Genomic DNA, 21,327 nt, shown 5'->3' on the forward strand with positions numbered 1-21,327 from the left:
ATTCTAAATATTTTTTTTTTTGTTAATTATTTAAAAAAATATTATTATTGGGGTAGAACTAAGCCTCAAGGATATTTTCGAGTATATAAGTAAAATATAATATTTTCATTAGTATCAGACATTTTTGTAAAACAGAAAAAAAAAAATTAAGTAACGAAGATTTATATCCAAAATAGCCGGCACAAACTCGTTACCTTAACAATTAAGGGTATAGAAATCTGATCTCTTAGTAAGAGTTTTGGATCTAGAGTTTATGATTTTATATCGAAAAAGTGTTTTAGGCTGCTTTTCGATTTGATCATTTCAACGCTTTTTTAGTTGTCCCTAACAATTACATTTCGATAGAGTATGGAGATCTGATCTCTTACTTACATCGAAAAAGTATTCTTAGGCTGATTTTCAATCGATTCTTTAATGCTACCTCTAAAAATAATTTTTTAGTTGTCTCAACACTTACATTATATTAGGGCAATAAAATCTAATATGGGAATAAGTAAGTGTTAAGAGTTTCGGGTTTAGGGTTTATGATTTTGCATCGAAAAAGTGTTTTTACGCTGCTTTTCAACCGACACTTCTACACTACCTCCAAAAATAATTTTCAAGAAGTGTCGAGCACTCTAAAAAATAGCATAGATATGACATAGGACTATTGTAACAACTAAAACCCACCGCTAGCAGATGTTGTTCTCTTTACGCTTTCCCTTTTGAGTTTCTTCTTAAAATTTTAAAATGTTGTCTATTGTGAGAGGTTTCCATACCCTTATAAGAAATACTTCGTTTCCAAATGGTATCAAAGCTAATTACTAGACGGCGTGCCAGCGAGAACGCTAGGTCTCCAAGAAGGGTGGATTTCGAGATTCCACATCGATGGAAGAGGGAAACAAAACATTCCTTATAAAGATGTGGAAACCTTTTCCTAGTAGATGCGTTTATTATATTTGCTTATACAAAACATTTCTTATAAGGGTGTGGAACATTCGTTTATTATATTTGCTTATACAAAACATTTCTTATAAGGGTGTGGAACGTGGAACATTCGTTTATTATATTTGCTTATACAAAACATTTCTTATAAGGGTGTGGAACGTGAAACATTCGTTTATTATATTTGCTTATACAAAACATTTCTTATAAGGGTGTGGAACATTTTAGGTCACAAAAGACAACTACTTTGACATTCTCCTGTATCTCTCCTGACATGATCACAGACCATCATTCATTGTTTCTAAGAATGAAAACTATCTCCACGGACCATAACGAGTCGTTCTAACATATTTTGTCTTCACTCAAATAGATTCTAGTAAAATTCTGAGGAGGTTACCCAACTTTGAATTACCTCAAGAAAAACACGGTTAACTATGCAGTTCTTATGATTAAGCCACTGAAAATGAAGATGCATCTTATTGACATAGGTCATGACTTTCAATTCTTTTAAGTTTTTTTTAATCATTATATACTCATGACCGCTTTCATTTGGACGTGCTCTCAATTCATTCATGTACTTCCTCTTTACTCAGATGTCATAGTATCTTTAGGATTATTCTCATTAGGATACGTTACTAGTTTCTTCATGCATTCATTTTTTACTCGGAAGACTAAAAAAACAAAAAAATCAAAGAGAAAGCAATAAAGAAAAATTGGACTTGGTTTTGAGAAACACGTTCAACAATGGAATGTTCACCAAAGATGCCACAGAACAAGTCTACTACCTCGGGTCATATAACAATTCATGACACAAAATTTGGTATTCTAATTTTATTTTTAACGATTCAAACATGACTTGGATAAGATATAAATCATCATTATGATTGTCACTTGTTTGATTGCAATCCAGATTGTTGAAAAAAAAAACACTTTAAAATCATGTAAAAGGTGTCTAAGTTTTTCTAGATCTAGATCGTACCTATAAAACAGGTTAGGGAGCTGAGTCATACCATCCTAAAAATTCACCACTAACGGCCAAGTACTACTCTTAAGAGGGTATATCAAAGTGGGAATGCATAGTACCGTTTGACGAGTCATGGACTCGAAGGATGGTAAAGTCTTTCAGAAACGTCACCCTTGAGTTTTCCCATCATTAGACTTTGGTCAAACATGATTTAAAATAAGAAAGTCTTGTGTCCGATCAAGATATTTGTAGCTACCTATACTTACGAGTAAGTTCAAAATTTGAAATTCAAATTTAGCATCTAATGGCTCGACATTTTCTGGCAACACAACTACATTACCTACTTGTTTTGAATTAATTCAGTGAAAATTATCCATACAAAACAATGTGGGATTTTTTAGAATGTTTTGTCTTTACTCACGTAATTCCTAAAAAAATAACACGTGTAATTATACTTTGTTGTTGATATTAATAGTAACGGATCCATTCATATAAGTTTTTTTAAGATAATTTAATATATCGAGATCACTTTCATTCAGATATAATTTTAGTTTATTTGTGTAACCTTCTTTTACTCGAGCATCACAGTATATTTAATTACACTTTATTGATATTTTTATTAATAAAATAATTTCTTATAATCTTGAAATTATTACATATATAAGAAAACTTTAAAAAAATACATATTTATAAATATTTAGACAATAAGAAAATAAAATAATAATAATCAAATAATTCCTCCTCCATTTGCAGATCTTGATGCTTCAAGATATAACCACCTCTATCTCACAAACGAAACAATTCTGTTTTATATTATAAAAAAAAATAAAATTTAGAAAAATATTAGTAAATTAAATAAATGAAAAAATATTATAAAATAAATAAATAAATAAAACTTTGTAAATAAATTTTAATATTAGAATTTTTTTACGAATTTTTAAATATGAGAAAACCAATTCGATTAGTTTTACAAAAATAATAAATTTATTTCTTTATAAAAAAGAAAAAATAGTAAATAAATTAAAATCTAAAAAAAAAAAGAACTATAAATAAATTAATGTCTTTACCACTTAATCACGTTCGTATTCACTTTTAGCATAAGGGTTTTAAAAATGAAAAATTAGCAAAGCTTTACGGACTCGGTTTCCTATTCTCAAAAGCTAATATTGGAGCAAGGCAATACCACCCTAGAAAGGATATTGACTCAGTGATCGAACACGTCCTTGATAAGCTAATAGAAAAGTAAGACGGTGTTTGAATTTTAGAGCTAACACTTAGCCAAATGCTTTTGAAATTTTCTCGAGTGATTTTATGTTACGATAATGCAAAAAAAGATTTTGATCGTAGCAAAAGATGATAGCAAGAAGCAAGAGGGAGACAATACTTATGCTTTTGAGAGGATTTGCCAAACCACTTTGATGAACTGCCCTTGTGTTCGTGAGATGGCAACTTCAACATAAGTTCTCTAGACAATCCTTTGCTCACATTTTTGTCATCCTTTTTGTCAACCTTGTTGTCATCCTTTTTGTCAACCTTGTTGTCATCCTCGTCATGTCCTGCAAATGACAACAAAAATGATGTCATTTTTTTCGTCCTATTCTTTGCTAATTACCCTCTCAAATTAAGGAAGTTAATGTCTATGGAATGAATTCTTTGTTTGTTTGGTTCTTACTGATATAAGTTGGGTTCATCTGTAAGTGCTCGAATCTTGGATAGAAATCATTCATATACTGAGAACTGCCACCAAAGTTCTGATATCCACGGTTGAAAGTTCTCCTGTCGTATGATTCTTGAACAACTTCCTACAAACATTTTAGATTAGTATTATTTATGAATATACAAAACACAAATAAAGAATATTATTGAAGAAAAAGAAAATTAGAATTTGGCTTCGAACATTATCACGAGCATAAGGATAGTCTCCAAGAACATTTTGAAAAAAGTTCATAACGTCTTCGGGTGAGGGTAAATTAGATGAGTCTTGAGGCCATTGGTCTCCCATGTCTAACAAATCAAATTCAAACGACTTTTCGTTTATGGGTCTCTGTTCTTGACTTCTTGATTTCTCGAGGCTTTGTTCTTGGAATATTTATATTAAGAATTCATATTAAGGAGGTGATTTGCGCATGAAAATGAATTTAAGAGCAGAGGTTGAATATAATATCATGAGGCTGTTTTTATGGCTTAATCATAAGATAATGGAATTTCGATATCATTTAATTGCATAAGATTGTTTTCATAAACATTATAGTTAATGATTTAAAACTCGTGTTTATCGAGTTAAATTGACTAAGTTCTTTAAACAATGCTAACAACTCGTTCCGCTCCAAACAATTTAACTTAGATTAATTTACAAATTGCAATGCACGTCTCTACCAACTATGTTCAACTCGAGGAACGTAAACGAGAAATCTTGTATATGATACCAACTCATTTAGAAACACAGATTGCTGAATGGACCGTATGTATAATCTCATCTGTAAACTTGAAATAAGTATATCTCCAACTCTTCTTCAATATTAAAACTCCGACAACTCCCCAAAATCCAAAGACATATCCAAAAGTATTATCAATATGTAAAGCAATCGCTTCTTCCATTTATCATGCACTTCATCTTGATTTTCAGTTCCGAATGGCGGCTCAAATGCATCCTCATTTACGCACTTCACATGGAGCGGATTTTCACAAAGATAAGGATTGCCATCAAAACTTGAAGCCTTGTGGAATGTAGAGAGATGACCCTCTCGAGGAATGTCTCCAGAAAAATTGTTGTGGGATAATCTCAACACGCCTAATGAATTTAATTTCGATAAGCTTCTAGGAATTGACCCAGAAAATTGATTGAAAGATAAGATTCCAACGATTAGGAATTGTCCCGACTAGATTGTTGTTGGACAAATTCAATCCAATCAACCCTTTAAGCATCGTTATCTCTCTAGGAATGGCACCGACCAAGCAGTTCTTCGAAAGATCTATATTCACCACTAACATTAATTGTGACAACGAGTAATTGAAGTTGCTTAACTTGATGGATTGTATGACTTTATTTTTACCGTCGTAGCATAATTGAGGAAATACGTTCCTACAAACCAAAGATACTTCATTTCTTCCCTTTCCCATCATTACGTTGAAATTGCCGAAGTTTGGTGGGATACTTCCCTCTAATTGATTACGAGCAAGATCCAAAATTTGCAAGTTCTTCAGATTGCACAAATTTGAGGGAATAGTACCCTTGAATACATTATCTCATAGCCTTAGAAATTGCAAACTTCCAAGACTATCACCCACCCATATGGGATGTTTCTCGAGAATTTGTTTCCTTCCAGATCTATAAACACCAAAATCTTGGAATTCTTCAAGACAATCGGCATGGATCCCTCAAAATTATTGCTCTCAAGTTGAGTTGTTCAACATTAGAAAGATCATTTCCATGAGAATGTGGAAAGGTTCCCGAAAATTGGTTTAATGAAAGATCTAAAAGACGCAACTTTGAAGTCAACAAACAACCTCGAACCATTCCAGATAACTCATTGTTCGAAAGATCCACATATGTCAAATTTTTCAACTTGCAAAACGAAAGTGGTAAAGAATCATTGATAAGATAAATCCTCCAAATTGGGCATTTGATTGTAGATGTTGGTTGGAATCGGCCCCACAATTTGGTTGTGGGAAAGATCCAAAGTGGTGAGGTTTCGACATCTCAACCATGTTGGAAAAGTACTGAAGATACTCATATTCAACAATGGTAGATTAACCAATGCCTTTTGTGTTTGAAGCCATCGAGGGAGCTCACTTGCAAAACAACGAGTACACGAACTTGCATCAAGAAATTTCAATTGAAAAGGAGGAACCCAGTTAGATTTCATGTCCAATGAAAGATGCTCGTTGTAGTCGATCAATAAGATATTCAGCCCAGAGAGATTCGCAAAATGAGTATCTGCAAGAACGCCTTTAAGCAAGTTATTTGATATTGTTAGGATTATTGGGAATGAGTCTTACATGGGCTAATTTAGGGAATGATCATAAGTTTATAAGTGAGGAATACTATCTCCATTGGTACGAGACCTCCTGGAGAAGCCCAAAGCAAAGCCATGAGAGTTTATGCTCAAAGTGGACAATATCATACCGTTGTGGAGAGTCGTGATTCCTGAACACCTATCTTACTCCAATTATCGGTCGATTAACGAACTCCCACCCATCAGGTTTAAGCTTTTTCCTGGACACCCATGAACACCCCTCTTACTCCAATTATCTTTCTGTTTAGAGGTCGATTAACCAACTCCCACCCATCTTACGTTTTTTCCTGAACACCCATCTTACGTTTTTTCCTGAACACCCATCTTACTCCAATTGTTGTGCACCGAAAGCGGAAAAAATGTACTCACAACACCAATGATCGGAATTACAGAAAAAACACCAATATATTTACGTGGTTTGGAGAGAAGAAGTTCCCCTACATCCACATGTAGCAACCAATCACTAATCAAACAAAGTGTTACAAATGAATGCCTCACTATCACACTACAAAGTCTCTCATTCATATGTCACCCAACGAATATAATGTGACTCCCAAAACATTCCCAAATCCCGATACCACTTGTTAGGAATGGATGTTCAGAATGGAGGGAGAAATCTCTCATTATATAGCATTACAGAATCAAATCTCCTCCGAGACTAAATCTAATTCAAATAACCAATTCAAATCTAATCCAAATAGCCAAATCAAATCTAATCCAAATAACTAAATCAAATCAAAACTTATGACAATTTACAACAATCTTCCCCCTGTCATAAGATCTCCACACCAAATCAAAACTTATGACAATTTACAACAATCTCCACCTTGTCATAAGATCTCCAAGTTGATAACTGAGTTGGTTGCTACCACCTCAAGCCTCAATACGTATGTTGGGAACTCCATCAATCATAGAGATAGCATATGCTATCATATTATCAAACCTTGCAGGTTTTCGAATTTCCTTTCGTGGTCTATTCTTAGCGATAGACTCAGGTTCCTCCACTCTTTCATTTACAAGGCTTTGCTCCTCCTGTTCTAAGACATCATAGTTATTATCTACCTGATCAATAGGTTCTTCAGTAGGAGCAACCATATCAGGAGAGAACACCACCTTCTCCACCAGCTTCAATGCCTTGTCATTATTTTCAACTTTCTGCAACAACATTCCAGACTCATCGAATGTCACATCTCGACTATTAACGATCTTACTTGTTTCTGGACACCATAACCTATAGTCCTTCATGCCTTTGCTAAAGCCCATAAACTTGGCTTTTTTTGCTCTAGGATCCAGCTTTGAGTCGGTCACATGATAATAAGTAGGACATCCAAACACATGCAATTTATCATAATCACTAGCAGGAGTACCTGACCATATCTCAAGCAGAGTTTTCCCACCATTTCCAGAAACAGGTAAACGATTCACCAAGTGAACTGCATAACTGAGAGCCTCAGCCCAAAAAGCCTTACTCAATCCTACTTGAGACAATATGCATTGAACCTTCTCTATTAATGTCTGGTTCATCCTCTCAACAACTCCATTTTGTTGTGGCTTACTAGGAACAGTGAGGTGTTGAACGATCCCTTCATCTCGGCATGCTTTAAGAAATGGATCATAAGTATATTCTCCACCGTTGTCTGATTTTAACTTTTTGATTTTTCTGTCCGTCTGATTCTCTACCATTTTCTTCCACTCTATGAAGATTTGGAGAACCTCGTTTTTGTGCCTCATGAGATACATCCAAACTCTCCTCGAGTAGTCATCAATAAAGGTGACAAACCACCTCTTTCCCCCCAATGAGATATTCTTCGTCGGACCCATACATCAGTGTGAACATAATCTAAAATGCCCTTTGTTTGGTGTATAGCGGTACCAAACTTCACATTTTTTTGTTTACCAAATATACAATGTTCACAAAAATCAATTTTATCAGTTGTGGCACCCTCAAGGACTCCTTGGTTCACCAATGTCTGAAGCGCCTTCTCACCAGCATGCCCGAGTCGCATGTGCCATAATTTCGATATGTCTTGTTCTTTTGAACTTGCCACAGCAGCATGCCCAATTATTGTAGTTCCGTTGAGGTAGTATATGCTACCTCTTCTAGTTCCTTTAATTGCCACCAAAGCTCCACGAGCTACTTTCAAATTCCCTCCTTCCAAAATGATACGATAACCACTCACATCCAAAACGCCAAGAAAAATTAAATTTTTCTTCAAGTCAGGGACATACCTCACATCATTGAGTTTTCGTATAACCCCATCAAACATCTTAATTTGTACTGAGCTGATTCCCGTTATCTTGCAAGTACTATCATTGCCCATATAGACAACTCCAACCTTGAACTCTTTGAAGTCTAAAAACATCTCTCTATTGAGACACCTATGATAGGAGCACCCAGAATCAAGAATCCATTCATTGGTTTGGCTGACGAATAAAGAGATCGCCAAGGCATTATCTGAATCAGTATTGTCATCTCTAACCACATTGGATTTCGATCCCTTCTCTTTTAACATCGGACAATATTTCTTCCAATGGCCTTTCTGTTGACAATATGCACACTCATTTTTATCAAGTTTTCTCCAATTATCAGATCTACCTCTCGACTTTGATCGAGACTCTCCACGTTCGCTCCTTTTTCAAGTAGAAGTCCTTCCACAAGCAGTGAGAACATTTGAGCTAGAATCTTGATATGCCTCATTTTCCTTCTTTCGCACCTCATTATTCATCAAGGCATTTGAAACATCTTCAAAATCAATATTAGTGATTCCATGTAGTAGGGTGGTTACTAAAAACTCACAAGACTCCGGCATAGAATTTAATAACAACGCCGCCTTGTCTTCGTCATCAATCTTAACATCAAGATTGAGCAAATCAGTGATGATTTTGTTAAAATCATCCAAATATTCAGCTATTGAGATACCTTTCTTATAGTCAAAACGGAAGAGTTTCTTCTTCAAATAGAGTTTATTTTCCACTCTTTTGCATATATTTCACCTCAAACTTGTCCCATAGTTCTTTCGCCATGGTCACCTTTATAAATGGATATTTCTGATCCTTGCCAAGACAGGATCGAATAATTCCGCAAGCTCACCGATTTAATTTCGTTCATTCTGCTTCTGTCATGTCTTCAGGCATCACCTCTTGGAGAGAAGCATCAAGATCTTGCATGACCAGCAAATTGCTAACTTCGCCTCGCCAAACACCAAAATTATTGGTTCCATCAAATTTCTCTACTTTGAAATTATAACTCAAAAATCTCGATCCACGCCGTAATTTAATTCTAGATGATTCTGTCATTTGTAATAGATAATCTGGATGCAACTAAAAAACCACAATTCTTGAAAATTGATTTTCAAGAAAATAAGCACGATTGTGAGCACGTCTAGTGGTCGATGAGGCCAAAACTTTTACAATACCCCAAGTACCACAATCAGGCTCTGATACCACTTGTTGTGTGCCGAAAGGGGAACAAATGTACTCACAACACCAATGATCGGAATTACAGAAAAAATACCTAAATATTTACGTGGTTCGGAGAGAAGAAATTCTTCTATATCCATAGGTAGCAACCAATCACTAATCAAACAAAGTGTTACAAGTGAATGCCTCACTATCACACTACAAAATCTCTCACCCATATGTCACCCAACGAATACAATGTGACTCCCAAAACATTCCCAAATCCCGATACCACTTGTTAGGAATGAATGTTCAGAATGGAGGGAGAAATCTCTCATTATATAGCATTACAGAATCAAATCTTCGATACGACTAAGACTAAATCTAATTCAAATAACCAAATCAAATCTAATCCAAATAACTAAATCAAATCAAAACTTATGACAATTTACAACACACGCTATGAACACCCATGAACACTCATCTTACTACAATTATCTTTCTGTTTCGAGGTCGATTAACCAACTCCCACCCATCTTACACTTTTTCCTGAACACCCATCTTACTCCAATTATCTTTCTGTTTAGAGGTTGATTAACCAACTCCCAGGCTTAAGTTTTTTTCTGTACACCCATCTTAGTTCAATTATTGTTCTGTTTAGAGGTTGATTAACGAACACCCAGGTTTAAGCTTTTTCCTGAACACCCATCTTACTCCAATTATCTTTCTGTTTAGAGGTCGATTAACCAACTCCCAGGTTTAAGCTTTTTTCTGAACACCCATCTTACTCCAATTATCTTCAGGTCGATTAGCCAACTCCCATGTTTAAGCTTTTTCCTGAACACCCATCTTACTCCAATTATCTTTCTGTTTAGAGGTCGATTAACCAACTCCTAAGTTTTGTCTTTCTCGATCATCGAAAGCTCCTCCTTTGACAGGTGCATCATCAACCAAAGCATCTTGTCGTTCATCTTCATACTCTTCTAACATGCTACCAAAGATTAAATTATTTGGTGCATTAGAAATTTGATTCACCTTCGTTAATTCTTCCTTCAGACTCTTCTAGTCGTTCATCTTCATACTCTTCTAACATGCTACCAAAGATTAAATTGTTTGGTGCATTAGAAATTTGATTCACCTTCGTTAGTTCTTCCCAATTTCATTACTCATTTTCAGCAAAATGAACATTTTGGTTCACAATAACACGACTAGTGTGTGGTTGAAAAACTCTGTAAGTTTTGGATATAGTGCTATACCCCACAAAGATGTCAGCTTCTGCCTTTTTGTCAAGCTTTTCACCGCTTAACCTCTGGAATTTAAGTAAAGCAAAGACACCAAAATACTCTAAGGAACTTAAAAGAATGTTTGTAACCATACCAAACTTCAAATGGTGTCAAGTCCTTCACAGTTTTTGTTGAAATTCGATTTTGCAAGCACACAACAGTGTTTGCTACTTTTTCCCAAAAACGTTTTGGAAGACCTTCTCATGAAGCATGCATCTCGTCATCTCCATTATGAATCGATTCCTCCTTTCACTAACGTTATTCTGTTGAGGAGTGTATGGTGCTGTTAATTGATGTTCAATTCCAGCCTCTTCACAAAACTTGTTAAAAGTTTCTGAAGTATACTCCTTGTCATTATCTGATTTTATAATCTGAATAAAAAACATACACTTTCATTCTCAACTCTGGCTTTGAATTTTCAAAATACACCCGCAACTTTTGACTTTTGCTTCAAAAAGAAGACAACACATTCTTGTTAGAGCTTAGGACCACAAAGATCAATATGAACCAACTGTAGCTTCGAGTCTCTCCAGGCCTGTATAGGAAAGGGCTGCCTATGTTGTCTCCCTCATGAGTGTTCTCTTTAATTATAACAAGTTATTATTATAATGAATAATATAATAGTAATTATAGTTAGAAACTCAAAATTGAAAATTATCTAGTGGCACATTTGTTTATTATTTTGATTTTAGAATTTCTAATTCTATAATTTCTATATTCTATAGAATATAGAAATTCTATTATTTTAATAGATTCTATTCTAATCCTTAGAATAGATTCAAATAATCTATCATGATTCTAATGAATCATGATAAGTCGTTTCCTTGAATTCCAAAATATTGTTATTTTTCATTATTCCAATCAATTATAAAGATTCGAAAAAAAAAAAAAAAAAGTTAGTGGACCTAACCCGTTTGGTCCACACATCATATTTATTTGGTCCACACAGGAATCTGTCGATATTTCTGATTAAATCTTCTTTGTTTGTAGAGGTTCTATAAAAGTTTGAAGTATACTCCTCATCATTATCTGATTTTATAATCTGAATCAAAAGCATACACTTTCATTTATGAACCACAACTGGTAGCTTTTTCGAGTTTCAAAATACACCCAAATACACCCGCAACACATTCTTGTTAGAGCTTAGGACCACAAAGATCAATATGAACCACAGCTGGTAGCTTTTTCGAGTCTCTCCAGGCCTGTATAGGAAAGGGTCTGGTAGCTTTTTCGAGTCTCTCCAGGCCTGTATAGGAAAGGGTCTGGTAGCTTTTTCGAGTCTCTCCAGGCCTGTATAGGAAAGGGCTGCATTTTCTTCTACATTCGAACCTAAGATCTATGCGTTGTTAGGTCGACAATCTAACCACTTAAGCTATTCAACTTAACTGTTGATAAGATTGGCTCCTCTGCAATGATATACCACCGATCGCTTCAACCAGGCTCTGATACCACTTGTTTTTTTATAATCGGCCAGGGAAATCCTTTTCTTTTCGGTGAGAGGAAATTGTTGACGGGAAGTTGTGGAAGAAAATAAAAATGCGAAAAATAACCGAGAGAGAGAATTGCTGAAATTTTGATTGTGCTTAAAATGAGGTGATTATTTCCACTATCAACCGATTCACCTATTTAAACAATTAACTATCCTAACAATGCTCGAGAGTGGCCAACTAAATCTGTGTCATTTCTTTTGAAATGGCCGCCTACAAAGTTGATAATACATTCGACGTGTTTATCAAATGGTCAAAGAAAAATATTTAATAAGCTAATTAAAACGTGTAAACCTAAATAAGGAAACCAAGGCTTTTATCTAACAGTCTTTGCCACTAGCATCTTTGATCAAGTACGACTTATTCTCAAACAACACTTTATAGCCTTTATCAAGTAACTGACCAACACTTAAGAGATTTTGATCAAGTTTAGGTACAAATAAAACATATGGAATAAATTTCGTACCTTCATAACTTGTTATAGCTACTGTGCCTTTTCCTTCGACTTCTAAGTGTTCACTTCTCTTGACTTTAATGTCTCTTAATTCCTCAAAAAACTCCTTGTCATATGTCATATGATTTGTGCACCCACTGTCAATCAACGAGCTCTCGCTTGATTCTTACTTGAGAAACAAGTGACCACAAACAATTGATCTTCTTCTTGATCAACTACCTGTGCATATACTTCTTTCATTTGACCTTTGACTTTGCAAATCACAGCTTCATGTCCAAGTTGATTGGATTTGAAGCAGAAAGCGTCAGGTCTTCTCCAACACTTGTATGATGGATAACCTTTCTTCTCACAATGGTGGCAAGGTGGATAGGATTTTTTGGAACCAACTCCTTTTGTCTTCTGATAATTGGCAGATGAATCCCCATTTGTCGATTGGTTTTTGAAATTTTTCTTGTTTTTATACCTGCTATTGTCTTGATGCTTGACATGTAAGGCACCTTCAATCACCCCTTCTTGCCTCATGTACCTCCTTTGCTTTGTGCTTGTAAAGCATTCAAGAGCTCTATAAGATAAATCTTTGACAGGTCTTTGGTGTTCTACAGAGTAGTAATGGTGGCTTCAAACTACTCTGGAATAGTGACTAGCAGTTTTTTCAACGATCCTGGAATCATTTAATATAGAACCAAGCAATCTCACTTTGTTGGCAATGCTAAGAAGTCTGTCAGAGTACTCTTTCACCGATTCAAACTCCTTCATCTTCTGCAACTCGAAATCCCTAATCAAATTCCGGATTTTCATTCCACGAATCCTCTCATCTCCTTCATGTTCAGCCTTGAGATAATCCCAGATTTTCTTTGTTTTGAGGGGACATTATACGCATGAATATCATTTGAGATCCAACGGCAAATAGGCAAGCTTTTGCCTTTGATTTTCTTATTTTCTTTTTTCTTCTGTACTTTGATTTGTGTAACAGTAGGATTTGCTGGAAGTGGAGGGACCTCGTAATCTTTTTCTATTGCTTCCCAAAGATCCAAAGCCTCCGAATAAGTCTCCATACGAACTACCCACCTTTGATTATTGTCTCCATCGAAGACTAGTGGTGCAACAGCTGAAAAACATGATTCTCCTTCCATTTGATCTCACATATCTCTTAAGAAGTTAGCTCTGATACCAATTGTCAGTAAGAAGGGTAAGTGATTGAATGGTGGATGAGAAGATTATATTATGAAAAGCAAAAATGCTCTATATATATATATGTAGGGATAATACAAGAACATATTTAGAAAATCTACCTAAAAATATGTAGAAAATCTGGTAACAAACCTGTAAACAAATCAAAAACTGCTATAAGGAGATTTAATCAGATACAGCAATCTAAACAAACACGTGATCTTTAACAAATATATCTAGCACCTCCAAATTTCTAAGTCAAATAAAACATTCCTCACCTACCTTGTCCTAATCGGTTCCCTCCCAAATCCAATTCGCTCAAATTCAATAATCTTCCCAACGAAACTGGAATTTCTCCCATTAAAGCATTATTCGAAAGATCTAAATATTCTAGGGTAGATAAATTTCCAAGCAAAGCAGGGATTGAACCATAAACATAACTGTTTTCAAGATCAAGATACTTCAAGTTCTTCAACTTTCCTGGCCAATTTGGAATTCAACTATAGTTAAAGTGGTTCCAACTTAAATCCAAGTAATTCAAGTATTCGAACTCAAACAAACTAGAATGAATGGAATTACTGAATAAAACTTTATCAGAGTTAACCTGTTTGCTTCGAAGATCAATGTTAGTAATATATCCAGAAGTTTGATTGCAACCCACACCATTCCACGTACAATTCCCCTCCCGAAGATCAGTTGGCTATCCAATTTTTGTCATTAACCGTGGTGGACGCATGCACTCGCAACCCAAAAGTCAAGCGAAAGATGTCCCTTTCTTCTTTTAAGCTGAATCGGACCAACCGCCGGCGATTTCTGAAAAGTCTTTTCCAAGACAACAAGAGAATTAGGGTGCTGAAACAATAACTCAAGAGCCCCGGGGTGCCCATCTTTAAGAAGGTCCGAATGAAATACCCAAGCCTACATGAACCATCATCAAAGCAAGCCCAAGCATTTATCGTCGCCTGAATTTCTGTAGGATTCTATCTTCTTCCTTAGTGGGTAGTGGGAGACCTTCCGAATCCGAATGCCCAAAAGACCTACTGGTCGGCCACTGCGACAATTTGTTCCATTCCATGAAACCAAGCGACGAGAAGGATCCTTAAACCTTTTCTTTAGCTGGAGGAGAGCATTCCGCTCCTTCCCGATACAAGTTATGGCTGAAACTCGAGAGAGAGAAAGTAGGAGTAACGCCATAGATGACAGAGCCAATAAACGTAAGCATTTTTCAGAGAGTTTCCTCATTTTTGTTTAGAACTCGGGTTTTAGAGGTTGAATTTGGCTTACGTGCTAATGGAAGAAGGAAACCAACCCTTGTTCAATTAAAATGCAGTCGGTCAAAGTCTTTGGCTGAGAAAAATGCAAGAAAAAGTGCTTTTGTAAGACCCATTCTCTACTCAACCGTTCACACCCAAATTCTTAGTCTTAAATAAATAAATTACACGTTCTTTTCTCCGATGTGGGACCCCTACCAAATCTATCCCTTCGGGACCAGCGTTCTTGCTAGCACGCCACCTCGTGTCTATTCTTCTACAAAGAAGGGTGAGAAGGCTGGCACATCGACCAGTGTCTGGCTCTGATATCATTTATAATGACCTAAACCCATCCCTAACAGATATTGTCCGTTTTCCCTTTTGGGCTCCCCTCAAATCTTTAAAACACTCTGTTAAGGAGAGATTTCCACATCCTTACAAGTGGCGTTTCATCTCCTCTTCAACCAATGTGAGATTCACGCACATAATGTAAAATATATTTATTACATTCTAACCCTCCATAAAAAAATTTAGATTGAGAGGTGGGAGCGGCAGGTGTAGCACCTAAGGAGAGGAGTCTCGCTGTGAATGAGAAGGTTGTGAAGATAAAAGTAGGGATTTTGATAGAAATTCTATATTTATTCTTGATTAAGAGGTTAGCGATTCTACAATTTCTATAATATCATCTCGACTCTTATGTAGGTGCAAATGGGAGTACCATGGATAAAGTAAAAAATTTTACGAGAATGAAAATTAAAACAGGTGGTAGGGACCGAGACTGAAAAAAACTTTCCATCTCTACCCTTATGTGGACATTTCTATTGTATATAAAATTTATGCTACAATCTTGCATACAGAAATTAAAATGATCGTTTTTTTTGTAAGTATAGAGACCATAATGAATCTTTCGAAAATATATGACCGTATAGGAAAAAAGTGAACAAATGTTGTACAAAGACTCAAATGAGTATTATAAAATTACAAGAATCATCTCATCGAGACATCTAGAACATCTATCCATCAAGGATCACTCAAACATCGTACTCTTCCATATCCATACTTCAATTTTATATGAAAAGTGTTTGTACTTGTTTAAAAAATACCCTTTAAAATTTTAAAATGGAACAGGTATCACTTGAAATAATTATACGTTGGATGATCTCTTAGAAATTTTTTAAAAAACATGTGAGCGAAAATAAGACATGTTGAAATAACTCATGTTAGTCAGTTAAGATAACTTTCTCTCTTAGAAATAGTTTAACAGATAACACAGTCAATAAAAATAAAATCAAAGCGAGTAAGATAGCGAATACAGAACGGTTACGATAATATTAAATCCTCCTTTTAGGAAGAAGCTTAAGAGGTTCTTCCTTTTGTAATGTTACACCAAGCCTTCCTTTCAAATCCAGCGTTGACGCATCCTCATCATTAGGAAGGCACCATTCAAAGTTGTGAATTAAGGTGGCTAAGATTAGTGGCACTTGCACCGCCGCCATGGGAAGCCCAGGGCAAAGCCTTCTGCCTCCTCCAAATGGCAGGAATCGATAATCATGACCCTTCAAATCTGCATCACAGACATCAAATCTTTCTGGTTTGAACGATTGAGGATCTTCCCAGATTGAAGGGTCTCGCCCAATCCCCCAAACATTCACGACAATCATGGTGTGTTTAGGAACAGAGTACCCCATAAGCTCACAAGCTTCTGGAGCATACCGTGGAAGAAGAAATGGCGCAGGCGGATGCAGCCGTAGAGTTTCTTTCACGCATTTCCATAGATAATGAAGCTCAGAGAGTTTGGATTCGTCAATGGCGTCTCCGTTGATTGCCTTCTTTGTTTCCTCTCGAACTCTGTTCATAATGTCTCTGTTCTTCAACAGCTCCGCCATCGCCCACTCCACCGTCGTGGTCGTTGTATCCGTGCCGGCGGACAACACTTCCTGCAATAACCCATCAAAACTTTGATTAGAAAACTATCCATCTAAAAAAAAATTTAGTTTTTTTTTTTTTTTTTTTGTTCGTTCCTTCGTTAGTAATCACAACTCTGGCTCGATAGTATGATATTATCCACCTTGAACATAAGCTCTAGTGACTTTCTTTTGGGCTTTCCCAAAAAAGACTCACACAAGTGGAGATACATTCCTTACTTATATTGAAGTCCCCCTTAATCCGAGCTCATCAAACAAAGTATACCCCTAAATTAGTCAATATGGGACTCCCTCCCAACAATTCTCCTCTCGAACAAAGTACACTGTAGAGTATCTCGTGAGCATTATGAAGTTTTCGAACAACCTCTCCTTAATCGAGGCACGACTCCTTTTCTAGAGTCATCGAACAAATTATACCCTTTGTTCGACACTTAAGTCACTTTTGACTATACTTTCAAGCCTCACAACTTTTTTGTTTGACATTTGAGAATTCTATTGACATGACTAAGTTAAGGGCATGATTCTGATACCATATTAGGAATCACGACTCTCTACAATGATATGATATATTGTTCACTTTGAGCATAGACTCGGTGACTTTTCTTTGAGCTTCCCGAAATACCTCCTACCACTAGACATGCATAGTACCCATTAGTGTGAGACTCCCTCGATGATTTTTTTCACTTACAACAATCAAGTAGTTAATTTGTTCATCGGTGAATCCACTTTGGATCAAAACATCCAAGAAATCGCTCGTAACTAAAACGCCTCGACTATGAATTGTTCTTCGTTCTTTAATAAGAATTTCCCACGAAGAATCGATTTGGTTCTTATAGATAGCAGCTTTCTTTCGGAGTCCTTGAAGATCGAAGCATCTGAGCAAAGGGTAAAAGTCAGCCAAATTTGGGATCAAAGCCCAATCGATCACGTTCTTGAAATGCCCTTCAATCCCATTGAACCCATCACCCACAAAACCAACCAAATCCCTAGAGAAGATGAAGTTAGAAAGAGTGTTGAAAACAGTAATAAACACAAATTCTTTAATCTCCACCACAGATCCCTGTTTTGACTGCAAGAACTCCACCATTTCATTCATCTTCTTCCTTCTCAAACTGGCTTGGGATTCGATCGCTCTCGCTGTAAACAATTTGGCTCTGCAAATGGATCTCAGATTCTTCCAACGATCGCCGCATTCCGGTGAGAAAACAAGCGAGCAGTTATCGTGCAGAGCTCGATCAGGTATCATTTGGAAAATGTATCGAGCAGATAGAAGGCGATCTTGAGTCTTGAGAATGGCGGCGGCGGCGGCCGGTGAAGAAGCGACCACCAAGCGCTGAGCTCCGAGCTTGAGGGAGATTAAAGGGCCGTAGATATGAGAGAATTGGGTCATTGAAATGTGGGCGTTTTGACCGATCTGAAGGAGATTTCCAAGCATCGGCCATGGCTTTGGACCCGGAGGAAATGGCGGCTGTTTTGAAGATGAACTGATGTGCTTAAGAATGGCGAAGATTAGAGGTAGAAGAAGAAGAAAGGAAAATGAAGCAATCTCCATCTTCACTTCATTTTTGTTCTACGTCTCTACTACTCTCACCTTTATTTATCTCGAGAAAATGCAATCCAAAATTGGATGATTCGTACACTATTAAATTGTGATATTAAGTCGGTGATTCGTATACTATTAAATTGTGATATTAATTCGGTGATTCGTACACTATTAAATTGTGATATTAATTCGGTGATTCGTACACTATTAAATTGTGATATTAATTCGGTGATTCGTACGCTATTAAATTGTGATATTAATTCGTCAACTCTCAATTTTGGCCAAATATCAAATAAATCATAGTCGTTCAAATGAGTCGGGTATATGGTAAAATAGGTTAATGTCAACTTTAATAATTGACAATAAATTTAAATAAATAAATTATAGACAATGTGATTCACAAACTTTCCTCCTTCAGTCAACCATATAATTACTTACCCTTATTTAATTAATAACAATAATAGTAATAAATTGTGTTAAGTCTTTTTAGAATTAATTCTTTTCTTAATTTTATTATTATTATGAGGCGAGAAATTTAATAATATTTAAAATTTGAGTATATATATTTTAGACCGTTCAGTTAGTAGAAAATATATTAAATTGTATATTAAAAGATAAGGTCGGGTTATTACTTTTTTCGTTATGATTTAAGGGATAATCTGGAACTCGAGAGTAATTTATTCTCTAGCTATTTCAAAAGAGTGAGTTTAACGTTAATTTTTAGAATAATTATTATCTTTTTTAAAAAATATATTATTTATTAAAAAATGATTATAACCTCGTATTATTTATGGGGTCAATTTTTATTTTATTTTAATTGAAAAAAACTATTAATGGTAGAAGAAAAAAAAAACAAATTCAAAATTGAAGAAAAAAAATAAGAATAAAAAAACCCTTGTTTCAGTGGCGACCTAACGCTGTTTCTGCGGATCATCATCCCCTGCGCATCAAAAACCCTAAACCCTAATCGCAGTGAAGTCAATTGGGAAATATGATGATCTTTTATGGTTATTGTTCTAAATTTCGCAGCACCAAATTTACAGCATTCAAAACTACGGCATATGTTCTCTGCAATTTCAGTCGCTCAAGATCGATGTCTCAATCCACCTCCATTCCCAGAAAGCTCGAAAGGGTTCGTGACCATGGCTACGATAATTACATGGATGTGGAGAAGAAAACCCGAAAAGTGCTCAAGTTTCAGGACCTTATTCTCACCCAAATTAACCAAACCATCCCAGTTTCTCGCCTTGATGTCTCAGCTCGTCGCCTTGGCTTCAAACAGCACGAAGCTGGGGCGTTTGTCCTCAAATTCCCTCATGTGTTTGAAATCTACGAGCACCCTGTTCAACGAATCCTCTATTGCAGGTTAACTCGAAAAGCCCATCTCCAAATCGAGCAGGAAAAGCAGGCTGTCATTGCGCAGATTCCGGATGCTGTGACTCGGCTGAGGAAGCTTTTGATGATGTCCAACAATGGCCGTCTTCGCCTCGAGCACATCCGAATCGCCCGGTCTGAGTTCGGGTTGCCGGATGATTTCGAGTATTCGGTAGTTCTCAAATACCCTCAATTCTTTAGACTGTTTGATGCAAAAGAAACCAGGAATAAGTACATTGAAATTGTAGAAAGAGATCCAAATCTTACTGTTTGTGCAATAGAGAAAGCTAGGGAGAGAGTTTATAGAGAAAAAGGGAGTGATGCTGAGGATATTAGATTCTCGTTCATTGTGAATTTTCCTCCTGGATTCAAGATAGGGAAGTATTATAGAATTGCAGTGTGGAAATGGCAGCGGCTACCTTATTGGTCGCCGTACGAGGACGTTTCTGAGTACGATATGAGGTCCATTGAAGCACAGAAGAGGATGGAGAAGAGGGCAGTGGCAACAATTCATGAGATGTTGTGTTTGACTGTAGAGAAGAAGATCAGTTTGGAACGGATTGCACATTTTCGATTGGCGATGGACCTGCCGAAGAAGTTGAAGGATTTCCTTCTTCAGCATCAGGGGATTTTCTACATTTCAACCAGAGGTAACCATGGGAAGCTTCACACTATTTTCCTCAGGGAGGCTTACAGGAGAGGTGAGTTAATAGAGCCAAATGATGTGTATTTGGCTAGAAGAACACTGGCTGAGTTGGTTTTACTCAGTCCAAGGAAGGCAAAACTTAACAGAGAACTAGTTGGGTACAGGAGAGAAAGAGTGGGCTATGATATGGAAAGCTTTAGGCCAGATAAATTAGATGATTATGGTGCTGGGGACAGAGGCAATGTGAGAGACGTTTTGGACTCGGACGTGGGTTCTGATTCAGAGTCCGATTTCTCCGATGATAGTAATCGTAGTGTTGATGAAACGTTCGAGGAAGAGGATGTGAACATAACCAAATAACGGAAACTCGATTGTTCTCGATCATCTCCTTCGAGCTGCTAGATTATCTCTGATTAAATGAGACTGTGTTGAAGCCTCAAAACTCATTTGGTAGCTCCTGGTTGTAAACTAAAACACAAGTGCTCTTCGAACGTAAATTTTGTTCATCAGGAGCGTAGCGGCCTTGATCTTCACTTCGATATTCATTGTTCGATTGGGGCGGTAGATCTTCATGGTTCTGTTTTGGATATGTGGTTTGGCAATGTGAGATGCCATGGCTTAAAGAGGAGTGTCATGATGATGCCACAGGCATGGAATCCAAATTTTGAAGGCGAAGAAGAATTAGGTAAAATGCAAATGAATTCAAGTTTGATGGGCAGAATCTGCAGGAAAACTACATAGGAAGGGAAGTCCTATGTAGTTCATGCTTGCTTAGCTTCAAGCTGCAAAGAATGTGGCATGGAAAAAAGATGGCTTCTGGAAGATTTTTTTTTTTTTTTTTTTTTTTTTTTTTTTTTTTTTTTTTTTTTTTTTTTTTTTTTTTTTTTTTTTT

At 36.2% G+C, this 21,327-nt stretch overlaps 2 protein-coding genes across 2 annotated transcripts; one reads left to right on the forward strand and one right to left on the reverse strand.

Annotated features, from left to right (window-relative positions):
- Positions 1-16,278: 16,278 nt before the first annotated feature.
- On the reverse strand, positions 16,279-18,428 carry LOC111435789 (probable (S)-N-methylcoclaurine 3'-hydroxylase isozyme 2). Its single transcript, XM_023073340.1, has 2 exons — positions 17,561-18,428; positions 16,279-16,884 (listed from the first exon to the last, which is right to left on the reverse strand). Exons 1-2 carry the CDS (start codon positions 18,422-18,424, stop codon positions 16,279-16,281), a joined length of 1,470 nt encoding a protein of 489 aa, XP_022929108.1. The 5' UTR covers positions 18,425-18,428.
- Positions 18,429-19,307: 879 nt separating this feature from the next.
- On the forward strand, positions 19,308-21,168 carry LOC111435790 (protein ROOT PRIMORDIUM DEFECTIVE 1). Its single transcript, XM_023073341.1, has one exon. The coding sequence runs from the start codon at positions 19,407-19,409 to the stop codon at positions 20,793-20,795; it is 1,389 nt and encodes a 462-aa protein (XP_022929109.1). The 5' UTR covers positions 19,308-19,406; the 3' UTR covers positions 20,796-21,168.
- The last annotated feature ends 159 nt before the right edge of the window (positions 21,169-21,327 follow it).

The sequence above is a fragment of the Cucurbita moschata genome, unplaced genomic scaffold, assembly GCF_002738365.1.
Source record: "Cucurbita moschata cultivar Rifu unplaced genomic scaffold, Cmos_1.0 Cmo_Scf00050, whole genome shotgun sequence".
NCBI classification, from domain to species: domain Eukaryota; kingdom Viridiplantae; phylum Streptophyta; class Magnoliopsida; order Cucurbitales; family Cucurbitaceae; genus Cucurbita; species Cucurbita moschata.

Coding starts and splice junctions, on each gene's coding strand:
- LOC111435789 (XM_023073340.1), bottom strand. CDS start 18,424: ATGGAGATTGCTTCATTTTCCTTTCTTCTTCTTCTACCTCTAATCTTC. Junction 16,885..17,560: donor AAATTAACTACTTGATTGTT/GTAAGTGAAAAA, acceptor GGGTTATTGCAG/GAAGTGTTGTCCGCCGGCAC.
- LOC111435790 (XM_023073341.1), top strand. CDS start 19,407: ATGATGATCTTTTATGGTTATTGTTCTAAATTTCGCAGCACCAAATTT.